General features: G+C 28.8%; 1 protein-coding gene across 1 annotated transcript; it reads left to right on the top strand.

The window, feature by feature from the left end:
* Window positions 1-4,080: 4,080 nt before the first annotated feature.
* Window positions 4,081-15,731, top strand: LOC142324530 (endoribonuclease Arlr-like). The gene is made up of 5 exons (XM_075365364.1): window positions 4,081-4,187; window positions 6,127-6,268; window positions 7,605-7,819; window positions 12,958-13,193; window positions 15,346-15,731. Exons 1-5 carry the CDS (start codon window positions 4,115-4,117, stop codon window positions 15,574-15,576), a joined length of 897 nt encoding a protein of 298 aa, XP_075221479.1. The 5' UTR covers window positions 4,081-4,114; the 3' UTR covers window positions 15,577-15,731.
* Window positions 15,732-16,757: the final 1,026 nt, after the last annotated feature.

Below are 16,757 nucleotides of genomic sequence, written 5' to 3'. Positions count from 1 at the left end.
GTTATGTAAATTATATTAATATAATTTAACAGTACAGAGGAATAATATGAATCTTAAAAAGACTAATTTCAGTAAAATAATTTGTAGGTACAAATTATTATCTACCAGGACAAGTTGCTTTGTAGGTACAAAGCAACTTGTCCTGGCTGACTGGTTTATCAATACCTAGCAAAAACTACTGAAAATAAATTGATGAAATCTGTATACATGTTCTTCTTATGGTGTAAGTGCACACTAAGAAAGAATTTTTTGAAATTCTTAGTTTAAAGGGTTAAAATGGAGAAATAATGAAATTTACTATTTTTTTCACAATAACAATGAAGATAACAACAATGACAATGAACAATAGTAGCAATGGTAACAATGGGTAATAACAATGAAGATATCAATTTGATTTTTAGTGTGTGTAATTTTCATGTAAATATCTAAAAACCAATTTCTAGATTTTTCAAAATTTGACCTTCAAAGGGATGAAGAAAGGTAAAAATATTTGAACAATAATTGCAAATTTTCCCTGTTTCCAACTTTTTTTTTCTTTTTCCTGTTTAGCCTCCGGTAACTACCGTTTAGATAATTCTTCAGAGGATGATATGTATGAGTATAAATGAAGTGTAGTCTTGTACATTCTCAGTTCAACCATTCCTGAGATGTGTGGTTAATTGAAACCCAATCACCAAAGAACACCGGTATCCACAATCTAGTATTCAAATCCATGTAAAAATAACTGGCTTTACTAGGACTTGAACGCTGTAACTCTCGACTTCCAAATCAGCTGATTTGGGAAGACTAATCCGGTGGGTTCCCTGTTTCCAACTATACTAAATGAAATATTCACTAGATTTGGGCTTGCAAATATTTTCAGATAAATATCTAAAAACCATTTTTGAGTATTTAAGGGTATTTAACCATTTTTTTTTTTTTAAGGGTTGCGACGGTGTACAGCACTGTGGCTCAACCAATATAGCCATTGTTACTGTATGTGCAATGTGACTGGCTGCACATGCTTCTGATTACTGTTGACTAAAAAACATAAACTAAAAGTAATTAAATATAAAAATGTGAAACAAAGTATGGTCACCTCCTAGTGGTGTTTTGTCAGGTAACGCCAAGAACCAGGTAAATTATACTTTTACCTGTACAAAGGATGGGTAACCAGCTATTACTACTATATTTTTAAGATGGAGGCCAACCATTTTGAAACCTCTAATCTTCAGATCACTCAAAGTTTCAGAGCCTTTACTAACCATACTGTTGCTCTAAAGGAATTATACACTAATAATTTTTATAAGTTGAACAGGGTTTAATTTTTACTTATCAATATTATTCTCACAAGCATGAGTTTAATGAATACAGAGGGTTCTGGTACAGAACCCCCTGGCTAGATTGGAAGACTAAGTGAAGTGAGCCATGACCGGCTGAACATTCCCTCACCACAACAGGAAACCAAATTGCGCAGGTGAAGCAATGACAGGAATGGTAGTATATAAATATTTGATGCACGTTTGAAATTTTTTGTTCTTTAGAATTTTAATTATGTTATGATTAGAAAAAACTCCTCTGTCCCTGTTACATCAATGATAGTGTATCAGCTGTCACACTATTCACTTCTCATATTCTACACTCCGTGTAAATATTGGTTAACTATATTCTTGTTATTTGAGGACTTAAGATAGATATTTTGAAGTATTTATGTAGGCTATAATACTGGAGTTTTAGAAAAAACATGAATATTTATTTATATGAAAATTATTGTAACTAATGTACCACAAAGCATGCATTTGGAAGCATTTTTAAACAGATCTTAAAATTGGGATCAATATAAACTTCCCTCTCATTTTCAAATAACTAGAAATAAAAAAAGAATATTCAGAAGAAGCAAAAATTGTCAATTATATATTGTACAATTATTATTAAAGCCATTACTTTAATAATCTCAAAATAATGAACTATTTTTTCAAATCACATAAAATAGCAAAGGAATTTGATAGTTGGTTATAGGTTCATCCATATTTCAAAGAAGTATCTGTTCAAGTTATATAAGTTCCCATCTAATTGTTATAAATTTTAAGAATTGGTGTTAGATTGTGCTGAATTACAAAGAATATAACTCCCGTTTTCCCTTGTATACACACACCTGGTCACATAATATAAACACATATTTCAATTTTATTTGTGTGTAATTGCTACTCAGAATAGACATGCTATTCAATATCGATGTTTATCATAATAATATGAGTTTGAAGACTAAATTCAACACCTCATTTCTTGTCAGAGGGCAAGAAAACTGATAAATGAAAAACAACTGGTCCAATATAGAAATTGCTGTTTTACAATTACTTTTATGTGAATGGTAGTATTTTTTCCAGTACTTCCTGATTCCTCTGAAATCAATAATCTTAATTTTATTGAAAAAACAATATACAAACTACACTATTTATAAAATAGAAGATACAATCAGCTTACTATCTACAGACATATGACAAATTGTTTACAAGTGAAATTTTAATTATTGACATTGTACTTCAATTTGATAAATTTTTTCATTGTTAATAATCATTTATAGCTTATAATTATTCATCCCAATCTAAAAGCAATTAAAAGACAACAATTTCACATTTAAAGTTTAATGTTTTTAGATAAAGGTCTTTAATAAAGATAAATGATAAAATAGATATTAAAGATTTGAACTATTAAAGATATTTTCTATTCAGATAGAAATAATTTTTAATTAGGCAAAAAAAAAATAGAACATTCCTGTACTGAGGTCAATGAATCATAAGCAACAGAAATGCTGCAAAACAATAAAAGGGATGTTTTAATTAAAGTTAAATGTTAAAATTAGTTGGTTCAATAGAGGTAGAAGGTTATAATGTTAAATGAGAAAATAAACCACTGATTTTTTCTGCTAGGTGTCAAGAAACTATTTTTCTTTACATCTTTCATATTGTTTGTTTTTCTATGTATTATAAGCATTCATTTACACTAAATAGTATTTAATTTCAATCTTTACAAAGAATATCATTAATAAAAATGATACAAATTTTTTTGGACAGAGAATTTATTTTCTCATCAAAAATATCCATGTTGACCAGGTCCAAATGCAACAATGGGTGTTCTGGTGTTATTGCAGGAGACAAAGGAATGCTTCCGTATCCAAGGCATAAGATGGTTGTGAGGGGATTTTCTTTATTATTTCTCAAAGAATAAGATTTGGATCTTCAGTGATGAATGACTTGGCTACAGGAGTATTAAAAATATAACTGCCGGGAAAATACATTACCAGACAGTGAATCATCATTGTTCATAAACAATTTTGTGGACTCCAAAATGGCTGGTCAAATGTAATTAATTTACAGCAGACTCAATGGTAATCTTCATGTTTGCTCATGGAGATTAGCCAAACTACAAAATTAAGTGAAGCAATAAAAAAACACTAGGATGGTTTCTCAGTAGAGTTTATTTGGTGCTAATGTCACAAAGGTCTTGATTTGTTGAAACAGATTCCATGAGACACAGCCCTCCATCATAAAGATATGTACTATTCAATAAAGTATTGTAAACTTGAAAATCTTAGTAATATGATTACATATAATAAAATAATATGATGCATTAAATATAATATGATTCCTGGTAATAATATATATTACTTTCTTGATGGTTATCAGAAAAGAGTCAAAAGATCTTACAAATCAGATGGTAATGGAAGTAGGTATAGGTGCAAAAATTAAAGGAAAGGAAAGATTTAACAACATAATGCTAGATAACAATGGGTATAACAAATCGGGATAAAATACATACAAGGACAGAACAGAGAAATTAGAGAACTTTATTAAACCACTCAAGCAAGAGTTAAGAAAGAAAATTAAGTGATGTTTAATAGATTAAAATGTAAAATATACATTCTTTGAAAAAGAAACATAGATACTCAGTATGGACATAATAAAAACTATTTAAATATTTCAAATTTATAATAAGATAAAATAACATACTAGTAATAAATGAACTGATTTATTTTTTGATAATATAAAAAGTATCAATAAATGATAAGAAAATATGTCAGTTATAAATGAAAGAGTTTAAAAAGAATAGTTTAAAAATTATTAAATAATTGTGCATGTTATACTCTATATGTTCGTATGGTTTACTTATTTTAACTATTATATTACCTAGCTACATTATTCCAGCTGGTAAGATATAAAATTTGCATAGTATATATAAGTAAGTTTAAAATTTAATTTGTTAAGTACCATTCATTAATAAAGGTTCATTTGCAGAAGAGGTTGGTAATGTTAGGGCTTGTCCTAACATTAATGGGTCTGATCTGGTATGGAATTATAAATAAAATTATATTTTATCAATGATAAAATTAAACTTATATACTGGTGATAAAACGTTACAATTTGCTTAAAATTATTCACAAAGTGAAGATAATATCATTTATAAAGTACTATAATTTTATAAAAAATACTCTAGCATAATGGAAAAGTTTAATATAATCTAAAATATCAATACTGAGTTTAAAGATGTTGCAATAAACTGTTTTCTATCTTAAACCAGAGGCAGACAATAAAGGAGTTGGAGAAGCAAATACTTAGAAATTAGATTATAAAAAATTAGAATTTTAAAAGAATCATTATTTGATTATTAAGTTTACTTGAAGTACTATTCACTTTTCTGAACACATTAATATAAATGTACGTTATTAATAATTACTGAGATCTGGCTTTCTCAGCTACAGATTTCTTTTTGCAATCCTAGACAATTTGTTCTAGGATACTAGTATGTTTCTTGCCGTAATTATAAAACATGATGGTATTGCATTTCTAGTAATGATGGTAATTGCAGCTAGTAATCTAACTTATATCGTGAATAAATTAGACTTCTGATAGTGATACAAAAGAATTTTGTTTCATTAATATTAGAGTAAAGTAATACCAAAGGTTGTTAAGTATTTAAATGTTATTGAAAGGATGTTACATATTTTATTAAAAAAGATAGATAAATACATTTTTATTTTGTGCTGGTGAAAATATAATCACAGAAGTGATGACGCTATCTTTGATTGATGATATTTCCTTAGATGAATTAAAAACCTTGGTTTAAAAAATATAACGGTAAAATATATTATTGGTATAATTAGATTAATTAAGTCATTTTCAGACAATAAACAGATTGTAATTAAAGATAAAACCACCTCCATCTACTTAAGCTACTATCCTGATCATCTCTAAATCAAATCATCCTTTCTCACAAACCCTCTGCTTTCCTCATCCTTAATCTCTGCCTATGGTCTGGCTCAGGGACCCATAGTTTTCATGTCTGTTAATTGCACAATAACCCTAATGACTAAAGCACCTACTGATTAAAGCTGGACCTCCTAATCTTCCTCCAGAAAACCTTCTTAAGATTTAGTAATCTGGATAATGTTAACTTTTATCTGCAGGAAGTAAAATAAATTTCTAGAACTAAATATTAGCCATTATTTCTGCTGAATTCCCCACATAGAATAAGATGTCAATACAACATATTATCAACAGAAAAATTTATTTGTTGGACAGTTTATTTGGTTCTATAAGCAACATTTTAAAAAACGAATTTTGCTGGCATTCATAATATTATTTCATATGCAGTGTATTGTATATTACAATATATATAAATATTTTATATCAAGGTCACTCTCCTCATGTCACAGCATTTAAAGCTCAATCTGAACTATTAAAAGTTCCTTATTAAAAAACAAAAATTTGATGTTCAACCATCCAGTTAGGGAGCTGTGATCATTGTACTTTTAAACTGATCAAAAGAAATTTAGTATTAACTATTACTATTATACTATAACTAATACACTGTTATAACAAAATACTGACTTAGCTTCAACTAAGTACTCATCCTTCAAATTTTTTTTCTTAAGTACCGAAGATCAAAAAAATCTCAATTTATACTCCATCTCAATTTTACCAAAGATAAATTAAAATTGCATATCTGTTTGATGTTATATTAAAAAATGGCATTAGAGTAAATATTTATTATATGGATAGATGTCAAATTCTGATCCATGCAATGTTTTAATATTGCTATTTCTGAAAAAATTAAATTAAATTAAAAATATTTTTGGTTGAATTGCAGGTAACTGGCTTTCAGACACAGAATTAATGTCATTCACAGAAAATCTTCTTCAACAGGAACCAAGTGATTTAAGTAATCATGTGATAACATGGGAACAAGGCAAGACAGCTCCAAGTTGCTTAGCAGACCACGCTCCACAGCCGTACTTGATTAATAACTCAGTAAAATAGCCATTAGTTTTACTTGTTCATTAGTATTATTTTTTAAAAAAGAACAATCTAAACAGTACCACATTATACTTATATCTCACTAAGGTTAATTAAACCACGTGTGTTTAAGGTAAGAGATGTATGGAAAAGGAAAGTATGTGGATGAAAATCATCAATGACAGACATTTACATATAACAATGAATCTAAAAATTTACATGGGTCTTTCTTAGAGTTGCAAATTTCATTAAACATATTTAAAAAAAATAAGATTAAAAGAATAACATTATTTATTAAAAATTAGGTTTTCATATCAGTAAATTTTGGAAAATGCATATTCAAAAAGTTCTACAATGGTTAAATAACTTTTAAATCAATAAACATAAAAAATTGAGATTTTATAGATTTATAGTGGGGTAAATTAATTAACTTTTGAAAAATGGAGTAAATTCACCCATCATCACTAAATGCTCTTTTGGAAGAAAATAAAGCATTTTAAACATAAACCATCAAGTACTCTTTTTAAAAGTTTACACTCTCAATTAAAGGGTACCAAGTAACTCTTTTATTCAAACTGTTTTCATCTAAAGATTGAAAACATATTTTTGGTTTGGGGTTTACTAGTGAAATTAGTCAGAAAATCAAATATGATTAAATAGAAAGCAAACTGCAAAAAGTAAGAGACATCCTTCTTATTTCATTAACTTTTCTTTTCATAAAATAGAGTTTTTTCTTACAACTGCCAATATTTTGGGTTAAGAGAGTGATTCATATGGCAATTTGGAAATCTACAGGATATTTGATAAGGATTTATTTTGTAAGAAGCCATATGACTCATTAGGAAGTTGTTAAATACCTTGTTCATGAAGCGTGTATGGTAAACAATCTGTAAGCAGTATTTTTGACTTTCCAGCTACCAGAGAACTATTTCAGTTAAAAATATAACTTTATACAACCTTTAGTTTGTAATCCTCTTCAATCCAGAATTTAGTGAGTTTATCATCACAACCTATGAATAGTTATTTTAGATAAAATATAATTTAAAAAAATTAATCAAGCCAAAAAATGGTTAATAAACCTAGTGATAAGTAAAGTTGAAACATATACTAACAACTGATGAGCTCAGCATGGTGGTTTGCTACAATATGTCTTCTTCAGAGAAGAAGGTACAGAAATAATTTTAGCCTTGCTTTCAGTTGTAATTCTGGTGGGGGATCTTGTTATTCTTGAGAATGGATATACTGTTTTCAGGAGTATAGTTAACTTTCAACCTTTACAGTCCTGGAATCTTAACAAATAATTAATTCATCCTATTCTTTTATTTGTTGTAGATTACTTTGGCTTGATAAGAAAGTTTTCAGTGATTATCCAACTATTACAAGTCTTGTCAAACTATATGATAAATACTACCCAGATGATTCACATCATGAGAGACCGTACTTTCATGAAGATGAAGATGATGATGAAGAAGAAGAATCTAACTTTTTGGATTCAGTTCTTGAAACAAACATTATGAATTTTACGCAATCATTTTTGATAGATAAAAGTAAGTTTTTAAAAGTATATTTGGAAGTATAAAATTATAATCTTCTTTCATTCATTCTTATACTTAATAAATTTATCACTCTCCTATCTGTTAAAATTTTCATGTACTCTTTTCAGAAGAATTTCATTGATTCCTTTTTATTTAACATTTCAGCTGCCAGAGATTACAAGATTTATACTCAGTAACCTTTTGAATACAGAATGATTACAAAATAATTAACAGAACGTGTTACAATGCAATATTAGTAAAAAGAAAATGACTTTTAACATTTGTGAATCTCATGTAAAAGCACTCTATGTAACTTCCAGTTAGTTTTATGAACACTAAATTAAATTTCTGCTTTACTTGTTCCAGCATATTGTGACCATGGCAATAACGAGACTGTTTATTTTGCCAGACTTAAGACTATTATGTGTGTAGTTTTGACACATAAACTACATCTTTTTAAAGAAGTTGCATAACTTTCTTTAAGACCAATTATAAAGCATCAAGGCATGAATTAATATTACAAATCATTAAATCTCAAGGGGGCTAATTGATTGGAGCAGCAGAAACATTCCCATGTCAATGAGGTGACATCCCCCTTTGATTAAAAATGTATTTGCTGAAATCTTCATTTAGATAGAAAGTAGCAACTTTTGCAGGATATCCAGATAAGAACAACTGATCACTGTGCTTTCCATAAAAAGGAAAACTTTAACAAGAGAAAGCACAAAAGATCTTTATTTCAGTGAGTGAGTGGTATTCACACTCGATTGTTTCATGAAAGTTTTCTATGTCCTCTAATTTAACCTTAATAATTAAATGAGATATTCCTTCATCACTAACCTCTAGGCATAGAACAAAGTCATAGTTTCCCTTAACCTCCAGGTTATATAGTCTTGTGACAGGAAAATTAAAATTTTTTTCAGTTAGTTTTATAGCTTGCAACAATTACTCACATAACGGTATGACTTCATAATCAAATCTTGCCTCAATGCCTGCCAAACAATCATATGTGCAGTTCTTTGTATTTGACTGACACAATGTTAAATTTATGACATAAGAATGGAAATTCACTTTGATTATTTTTATGTTACGCTCAGATTTTACAATTATATTTATTCTTGCTTTACTTTCTTTAACGTTCATTTAACAAGTAAATGATCTTTCAAAATTACATACTTAACCCTAGAATCACAATGCTGTAAAACTTCACTAATCACAAGATGCTCCAAGGACCAGGTAGACGAATTTTGTAGCACTGATAACCAATACTGTGGTTACTATCAATTGATTCTTTAAAAAAAAAGACAGCGCTAAAAGATTTGTAGTGAATACTTTTAATAAAAGATAGTTGAACAAATTATGAATTAATGTTGCTTCATATTCCCCTGTAAAATCTGCCAAACATTCAGTCTTTCATACATAATAAATTACTTTCCCAGTGTTCTTTATCTCTTTTATGATGGCAGACTCTGAATGCTGGCTCCATTGGTCAGAACATTTTCAATAATGTCTTGTAATTTTGTCTAAAAATATAACTCCTGCAAATAAACTTTAAGCATATTTGCAAAACAAACAAAAATGCCATCTGGTTGAGAAAAATTGTGTTAAACTGAAAAACAATTCACCGAAGAGTTATGATCATTTACTTTTCTCTGCTTTGCTCTCAGCAGACTTTATTTCAAAAATGATAGAATTTTTAAATATTAATGACTGTTATTATTACTTACAATTGATCTAATCAATTATAAAGCATAAAATAGAAAACAAAATTGGAAATCAATTTTAAATAATAATTTTAGTAAATGATTCTAGAAACTGATGTTTACAAGGCATTAGAAAACGAATAAAATGTGAAATAGGGTACTTACTCCCTTACTCACTTATTTGTAGGTACCAAAACTTACAGTTAAGATCTTATATGTAAAAATATTTTGGGCTAATTTGGTATTTAATGGCTGAATTGGTTTAAAAATATTAAGCAGAATCTAAAAAAAAAAAAAACAATGTACCCCTCTGTTGGAATAAGGCCAAAATTAAATAGAAGTTTATATAAATAGAATTTATGGAGATGAACATTTTTTCTATGTTTCATGAGTTTTTAGCAATCCATTTTGTAAATACAAACCATAAGACTTTAAAACAGTTAAGTTCAAATGATTAAAATGTCAATACTGACCGCAAAAATCTGACTAATATAATATTACTGTAGTATCAAATTTCATGTCCCTGTCATGCCCTATAAAAAGTTTTAATTTTAAAATGGCAATAAATACTTCATTCCGTAGACTGGTTAAGTTAAAAATTTAACGGCATCAATGACCCACATACAGGAATGTTTGTGTAAAATTCAAATTTTAATGTACAATGTACAGACTTTCCATACTTGTACATTTAAGATATATTTATCAAAATAAGGCTTATATTCATAGATACATCCTTTCAGAATTTTCCATAGGTTTTTGTGCTTTTCAGTTAGATGGGATCATAAATGTTTAAATTCTCACACCCAAAATTTTATCATCATATTTTTCCTTATAGCGATTGCCACCAAAGGAATCTGATATTTGTCAAATAAGTACATATTTAAAAGTTATCAAGTAAATGAAATTTCAAAATTACATACTTAAAACAATAATTGTAACTCTGAATTGCAAAATGAGTTTCTTTTTATATATATATATAATCTGACACCTCCGGATGAAATGCCAAGATGCTACCACTCGCACCACGGAGGCTGGCAGAAATAAAAACCCTAGACAGTTTTAAGTATTTTTTGCTTACTGTCTCTAATAATTGTTGGTTTAAAATTTAAACTTAGATCTGTTTAATGTTTGTTTTTCTTAATTTTCTTTTTAATATCAACAGTAATGCCAATGTTGTATTAAATATAATTTATAATAAACTGTACACAATTATATATATATATATATATATATATATATATATATATAGAGCTTAAAATTATGGATTTTTGTTTAAATTTGACAATTCTTTTGATCAAGAACTCTTAATTTTTTTTTAACAAAAACTTTTGTTTTGCAACTTTTTATACAAGTTTTTTTATTTGGTAAAAACAAATTCTTAGAAACAGAGACATTTTGAATATTGCAAAGTTTTAAGGAAAGCTGATACTCTCCTTCACATTGACTGAGGTATATTGTTGTTGAAATCTTCTGACAGTAAAGAATCAGTATAGGTAATGCAGATGCAGTTATTGTTCTTGTGACTAGGTAAGAAATAAAAATGACCCTATGACATTCAGTATTTTATTTCATCATGATTTATTTTTATTAAATAGTTATGCGTACAGAAGTAATTAAATTACAACACATCAAACTACTTTCTGTCATTTTGTAGTAGATAAAATACTCACTTATTTTTAAATGACAAATTGAACCAGATTTAATAAAACATAAAGAGTTCACAAAAATTCACTATAAGTAAGTTTGTAAAAACTATGTAGGTGCTAAATTTAGTTTGACTTTTAATTTTAAAAGGTTACAATTTGAAATAAAATGTTTCAACATAGGAAACAACTTGTTAAATATTTGTATTAAATATCTAAAATTTGAATAAAAATGTCAAAAAAACAATAAATTTTCACATAAAATGTAAACTAAGTACAAGAGACTAATAGAAAGTAAGTTACACCCCCTCTATGAAACAAATACATATTTATAAGACAATTTTTTTGTTATTGAACAAAAACCTACATAATATTATCTATTTTTTGGCATAATCACCAAGTTTTTCTAAACACTTTTCATACCTTGCGACAAGTTTTTCAATACCACTCTCATAAAAATGTTGTTCTATTTCCTTCAACCATTTAAGAACCGCTTCCTCCAGTTCATCATCATTAGCGTTGTGAAGAAAAACGACCCCATCGCTCAATCTTCCTGGTCTTTGATCTTTAATGACTTTACGCAATTTTTTTTAAGTCTCACAATAAGATTCAACATTGACTGTTGCTCCTCGAGGCATAAATGCACAGTAAACAACTCCATCAGAATCAAAAAACAACGTCAGCATAACCTTTCGAACATTTGGCCAATGTTTTCACTTTTTTTGGCTGCAGTGAATTTTTGTGTCTTCATTCATGTGATGCTCGTTTATTCTCAGGAGTGTAATGAAGCACCCAGCTCTCATCCCCTGTGATGATTTGCTTCAAAACTGTGAACCAGTCCTGGAATAATGTTGAAGAAAAGAAAGAGCAGACGCAAAATGTTGATGTTTGTGATTGTTGGTCAACAGATGTGACACCCATCGTGCACACATCTTACCAAGCTGATCGTGAATAATCGCAAACACACTACGACAACTGAAGTTAAGTTCACTTGCAATCTCTCTAATTTTAGCCGGTTACTCAAGATCATTTCATTCACGTGTTCCACATTACCCGTCATGTTTGCAGTAGAAGAAAGCCCAGCACGCAGTTCATCACTCACATTTGTTCTTCCGTTTCTGAACATTTGTGACCATGGGATGTGAATATACTGTGAGAATACTGTGAGAATTGCATTCTCAAAGTATGCCTCAACAATTTGGCGATTTCACAACAATTGTAATTTTTTGCTCAAAAATCGGATTACTGAACGCACTTCTACGCTGGATGAAACCTCTAGAGGACATGCCATATTGATGACACTATACACGTATTGAATGTCGTGCAGAATTGTTGCTGGGGGAGCATGAAAACAATAACACTACTAGTGCTACCACCACAAGACATTAAAATATCCCTTTCAGTTCAAGAACATGGCAAGAGTGTAACTTATTTTTTGATCCACCTCTCATATAACTGGTGGACTACATTTTCAGAGCAGAACACTGAAGTAAAACAATTAATTATTTAAAGTAGTGGTTTAAGAATACAAAATGCAGTCAAAGAAAAAATTTGCATGATTAAGAGAGTTATGGATGAGATAAGAAAGTAATTTTGAATTAGCTGCCTACATATTCTTTGCTACTTGTGTGCATGAGTGCAGGGAAGTGAAACTTTTTGTTATAATTTATACATATGTGTGTATATATATATTTATATATATATACACACACACATTTTTAATTTTATGTTTATGTATTCTAGAAAGTTTTAAAATAATAATATTACTGTACTTTATACAATAAATTTCTCATATTTTTTTTAGGAATTTTCATAGGCAGCAAAAACAAATTTAAGAAACTCCTTAAACGGATATGGTTTACATATTACAGAAGAGATACAGCAAAACAAATTTCATCAGCATTTGAGCATGTTTTCCTAGGTGAAATAAATAAAGATGGGTCAGTTCTTGGCCTCCACAACTGGTTATTTTTCTACCGTGAAGAAGCATTGCACAATCTAAATTACCTTGGATGGATACAAAAAATATACTTTGGAAAAGTATAACTTTTTTTTTAATCTCACTTAATATACAAAATATATATTTAATATTCTCTGGTGAAATAAAGTAGTATATATAATGTGTTCACAATAGAAAGGGAAGATAATTTGTTATGTTCACGATAACAGTTTGTTAATCACAACAGATAAATATTTAAACATACAAAGATTTATGTGATCTCTTTCTAACACTGAATATAAAATCATGTCTAAAAACCTTCTCAGATGCTTTTTTTAATGAACAACTCTAAACACATCTAAAGATTTATTCATTGTCTAAAAGAAAAATGAACAAATAAAGATGAGCAGAGTTTGCCCTGATGTTCCAAATATTAAGCTATGTGGCATAAAATTCACTTTTTGAATATTAAACCCTACAATAGAAAAAACTAAATTCTAATCATTATAAGGCATATTAGAAGATTTGAAGTTTTATTCAGAAAGATGTTCATAGTTATTATAAAAGTAGTTCTTTGGATCATATTTGTGTATAATGAAAATAAAAGAACAGTCATCTTCAATCTGGAAGTCCCTTACAAAGCAGTAATCCAGGTAACAGATCTCACTATCACAAAAGTAATTCCTGCTACAACAACAAAAAACTGAATAATAATTATAATTTAATGTTTGTTCTTGATCAGCAGTCTGATATAAAAAAAATTAATAAATGTACTTCTACAGCTATCCTCATATTTACATACCAGGCTATTTTTATTTTATTGTGGTAATTTTATGTTCACTTAACTTTGAATTTATCTATTCATAGTAAAGAGAGCTCCCCACAGCTATAGTTGTAATCATAAATGGGAAAAGCATATTTAAAATTTATCATTATTATTATGGCCACGACTAAGAAAAAAGAGAACTGTGATTACAAACACTAACCAGACTGTTTACCGAAGGATATTTGAAATGTTCTGGAAAAACAGAATGGTACTAATAAAATGTATACAAAGGAATAAGAAACCATATAAGATTACAAAACTGCAATATTTTTAAATAATGTGTGAGGACAAATGTGTCAGTTGCTATATTTCATCCAAAACAAGATCAAATGAACAAAATATATGGAATGTCAGTTCCATGTACGTTGGGTATAGAACTTTAGATCAGACTAGCTATTCAAGCAAAGTAAAAAAGCAACAGTAAAAAAAGTGTATAACCTTGATGACTGCCAAGCTTTGTAAAAGAGCACATTAAGATCTCATTAAGCACATTAAGAAGAAAAAAAAAGAACCATTTCATTGAAATCATCATCATCAATCTTCAATTAACCCCTTGTAAAGTTTTGGGACAAAGTTCAATACCATCTTTATTAATATGTTTATTTCCTCTCTAGTTTCTTCAACTCAATACAGTATTTTTAAAATATTAATAATGCATTCAAAATGTCAACTACTATATTATCATTCTTCTTTTGTTAATCTGGATAAGAAATGAAGGACTTTTTAGGAAAAAATTAATCAACTTAATTGATTTCCTAAATTAACTAACTAATTAATCAACCATTGATTTCCAACTTACAAAAAGTCTTCACTCATTTGTATAACCTTTAGTATATAATTAATAACCAGAGTTTATTAAGTTTTATGGATAGATAAGTAAAAATCATTAAACCTAATCTATAAATCACTGAATTTGATCCAGGGTCAAATTAACATTTGAATGATCACCCTCACTGGTATACATCATTGTCTGAATTTGTCAGTGACACTGTATAATAAAAAGATAGTCAGAGAGTATACAGCTGAGCTATAACTGGTTTTGCAGTCTGTTATGTAAGAATATGATCTTAAAAAAATTGCTTCTTGTGTTTTTATATATATCTAGTTTCTCTGTTAATCTCTGCTATTGTTTATTCTCAACTTTATGTGTATAATTAATGACACTTTATAATCATGTTAAATCATTAGAAAAAAGCAAAGAGAAATATTTTTGGTTGATAAAAATAAATAGCTTATCAAAAAAATCAGAGAGTAAACCAAATTTATGGTGCAGCAAGTAAATAATAGAAACAAAAAGTGATTTTTATAAATCAAAACTATTTTTTATGCCTTTGTTTCTTATTGATCAAATTTAAGTTTTTGTAACCTCATAACACATATTGTTTTCATGGCATTTTATTTTAATATAAACACTGTAACTGTTTTAGGGTTCGTTGTTAAAACTGCATTATGTCTGGTTGGGCCACAATAAACCAGTTAGTACAATGTTTGTTGGAACGACTCCAGAATTTGAACTCGCCCTTTACACTGTTTGTTTTTTGGCTCGTGCTAATGACCGTTGCTATTTTAGCCTTGCAGGAAATACAGTATACATAAAGACATATATGTTCAACAGTAATGGAAATGCATACATGGGTAGTTCATATCCCGGCATATAAATACATTTAAAACAATGCAAGAAGGAAAAGTCAAGGTTTAAGAATATAAACTTCAAGTCTACAGAAAAATATTAAAAGTTGAATAGTTAAAAATTATTACACAAACAAATTTTATAATATTTTAAAGCTAACAATAAAAAATACTTTGAAACTGCTTCATGTTTTATGACCTCACTAATGATCATAATGCTAAGCTATTAAGAGATGATATTAGAGCAAGTACGAAAATTTGTAAAAGTGTGACACTTACTCAAGTTTCATATGAAGTATATAAATCTATTAATATTATTAATATTAATAACTGTGTTATAGTCACACTTGTTCTTTTTTTTTTAAGGGCGAAAAACGCTTTCACATTTTCATGCCCAGAACTAACATATTATAAAGAGAAAAAAATAAAAGCTAATGCTAGAGTAAAATTAAAATATTAAAAAAAAACAATTAAAACATAAACCTAATAACACAGATATCACTAAAAACTTAAAACTATGAGTAACATCACAAAAAACTTGCAACTAATAAATATCAGTCAGAAAACAATAAAATAATTAAAAAAAAAAAAAAAAACAGCAAAAAAATACGAGGGTTATTTTTTTTCAAGGTCCGATCGGTCACGAAATTAAAACCACAGTGAAAATAAAAAATGTTTTCTTTGTAACAAGTACTTACATAGTTACGCTACTTCTCTACATAGTCGCCACTTCGATTTAGACATTTGTCGTAGCGTGGTACCAACTTTCCAATACCCTCGTCATAGAACGGAGCCGCCTGTATTTTCAGCCTTGTTTCTACGCTGGTCTGCAGCTCGATGTCAGTGCCAAAATGTTGTCCTCCTAACCAGCGTTACATGTGAGCAAAGAGGTGAAAATCGGATGGAGCCAAGTCCGGGCTATATGGTGGATGATCAAACACTTCCCAACGAAAACGCTGCAGGAGCTTCTTTGTTACAGCTGCAGTGTGCGGCTGAGCATTGTCATGGAGAAAGACAATGCCTGATGACAACATTCCTCACCGCTTATTCTGAATTGTGGCTTTTTCACAAAGTTGTCTCCTAGCCAGTGTTTCACTTTGTGAAACTATGTAGAGAAATAGCGTAACTATGTAAGTACTTGTTACAAATAATTTTTTTTTTTATTCTCACTGTGGTTTTAATTTCGTGACCGATCGGCCTTTGAAAAAAA

Source organism: Lycorma delicatula, chromosome 5 (assembly GCF_047948215.1).
Source record: "Lycorma delicatula isolate Av1 chromosome 5, ASM4794821v1, whole genome shotgun sequence".
Taxonomy (NCBI): domain Eukaryota; kingdom Metazoa; phylum Arthropoda; class Insecta; order Hemiptera; family Fulgoridae; genus Lycorma; species Lycorma delicatula.
Note: the sequence above shows the minus strand (reverse complement) of the source record. Positions and strands in the feature narration are given on the sequence as shown.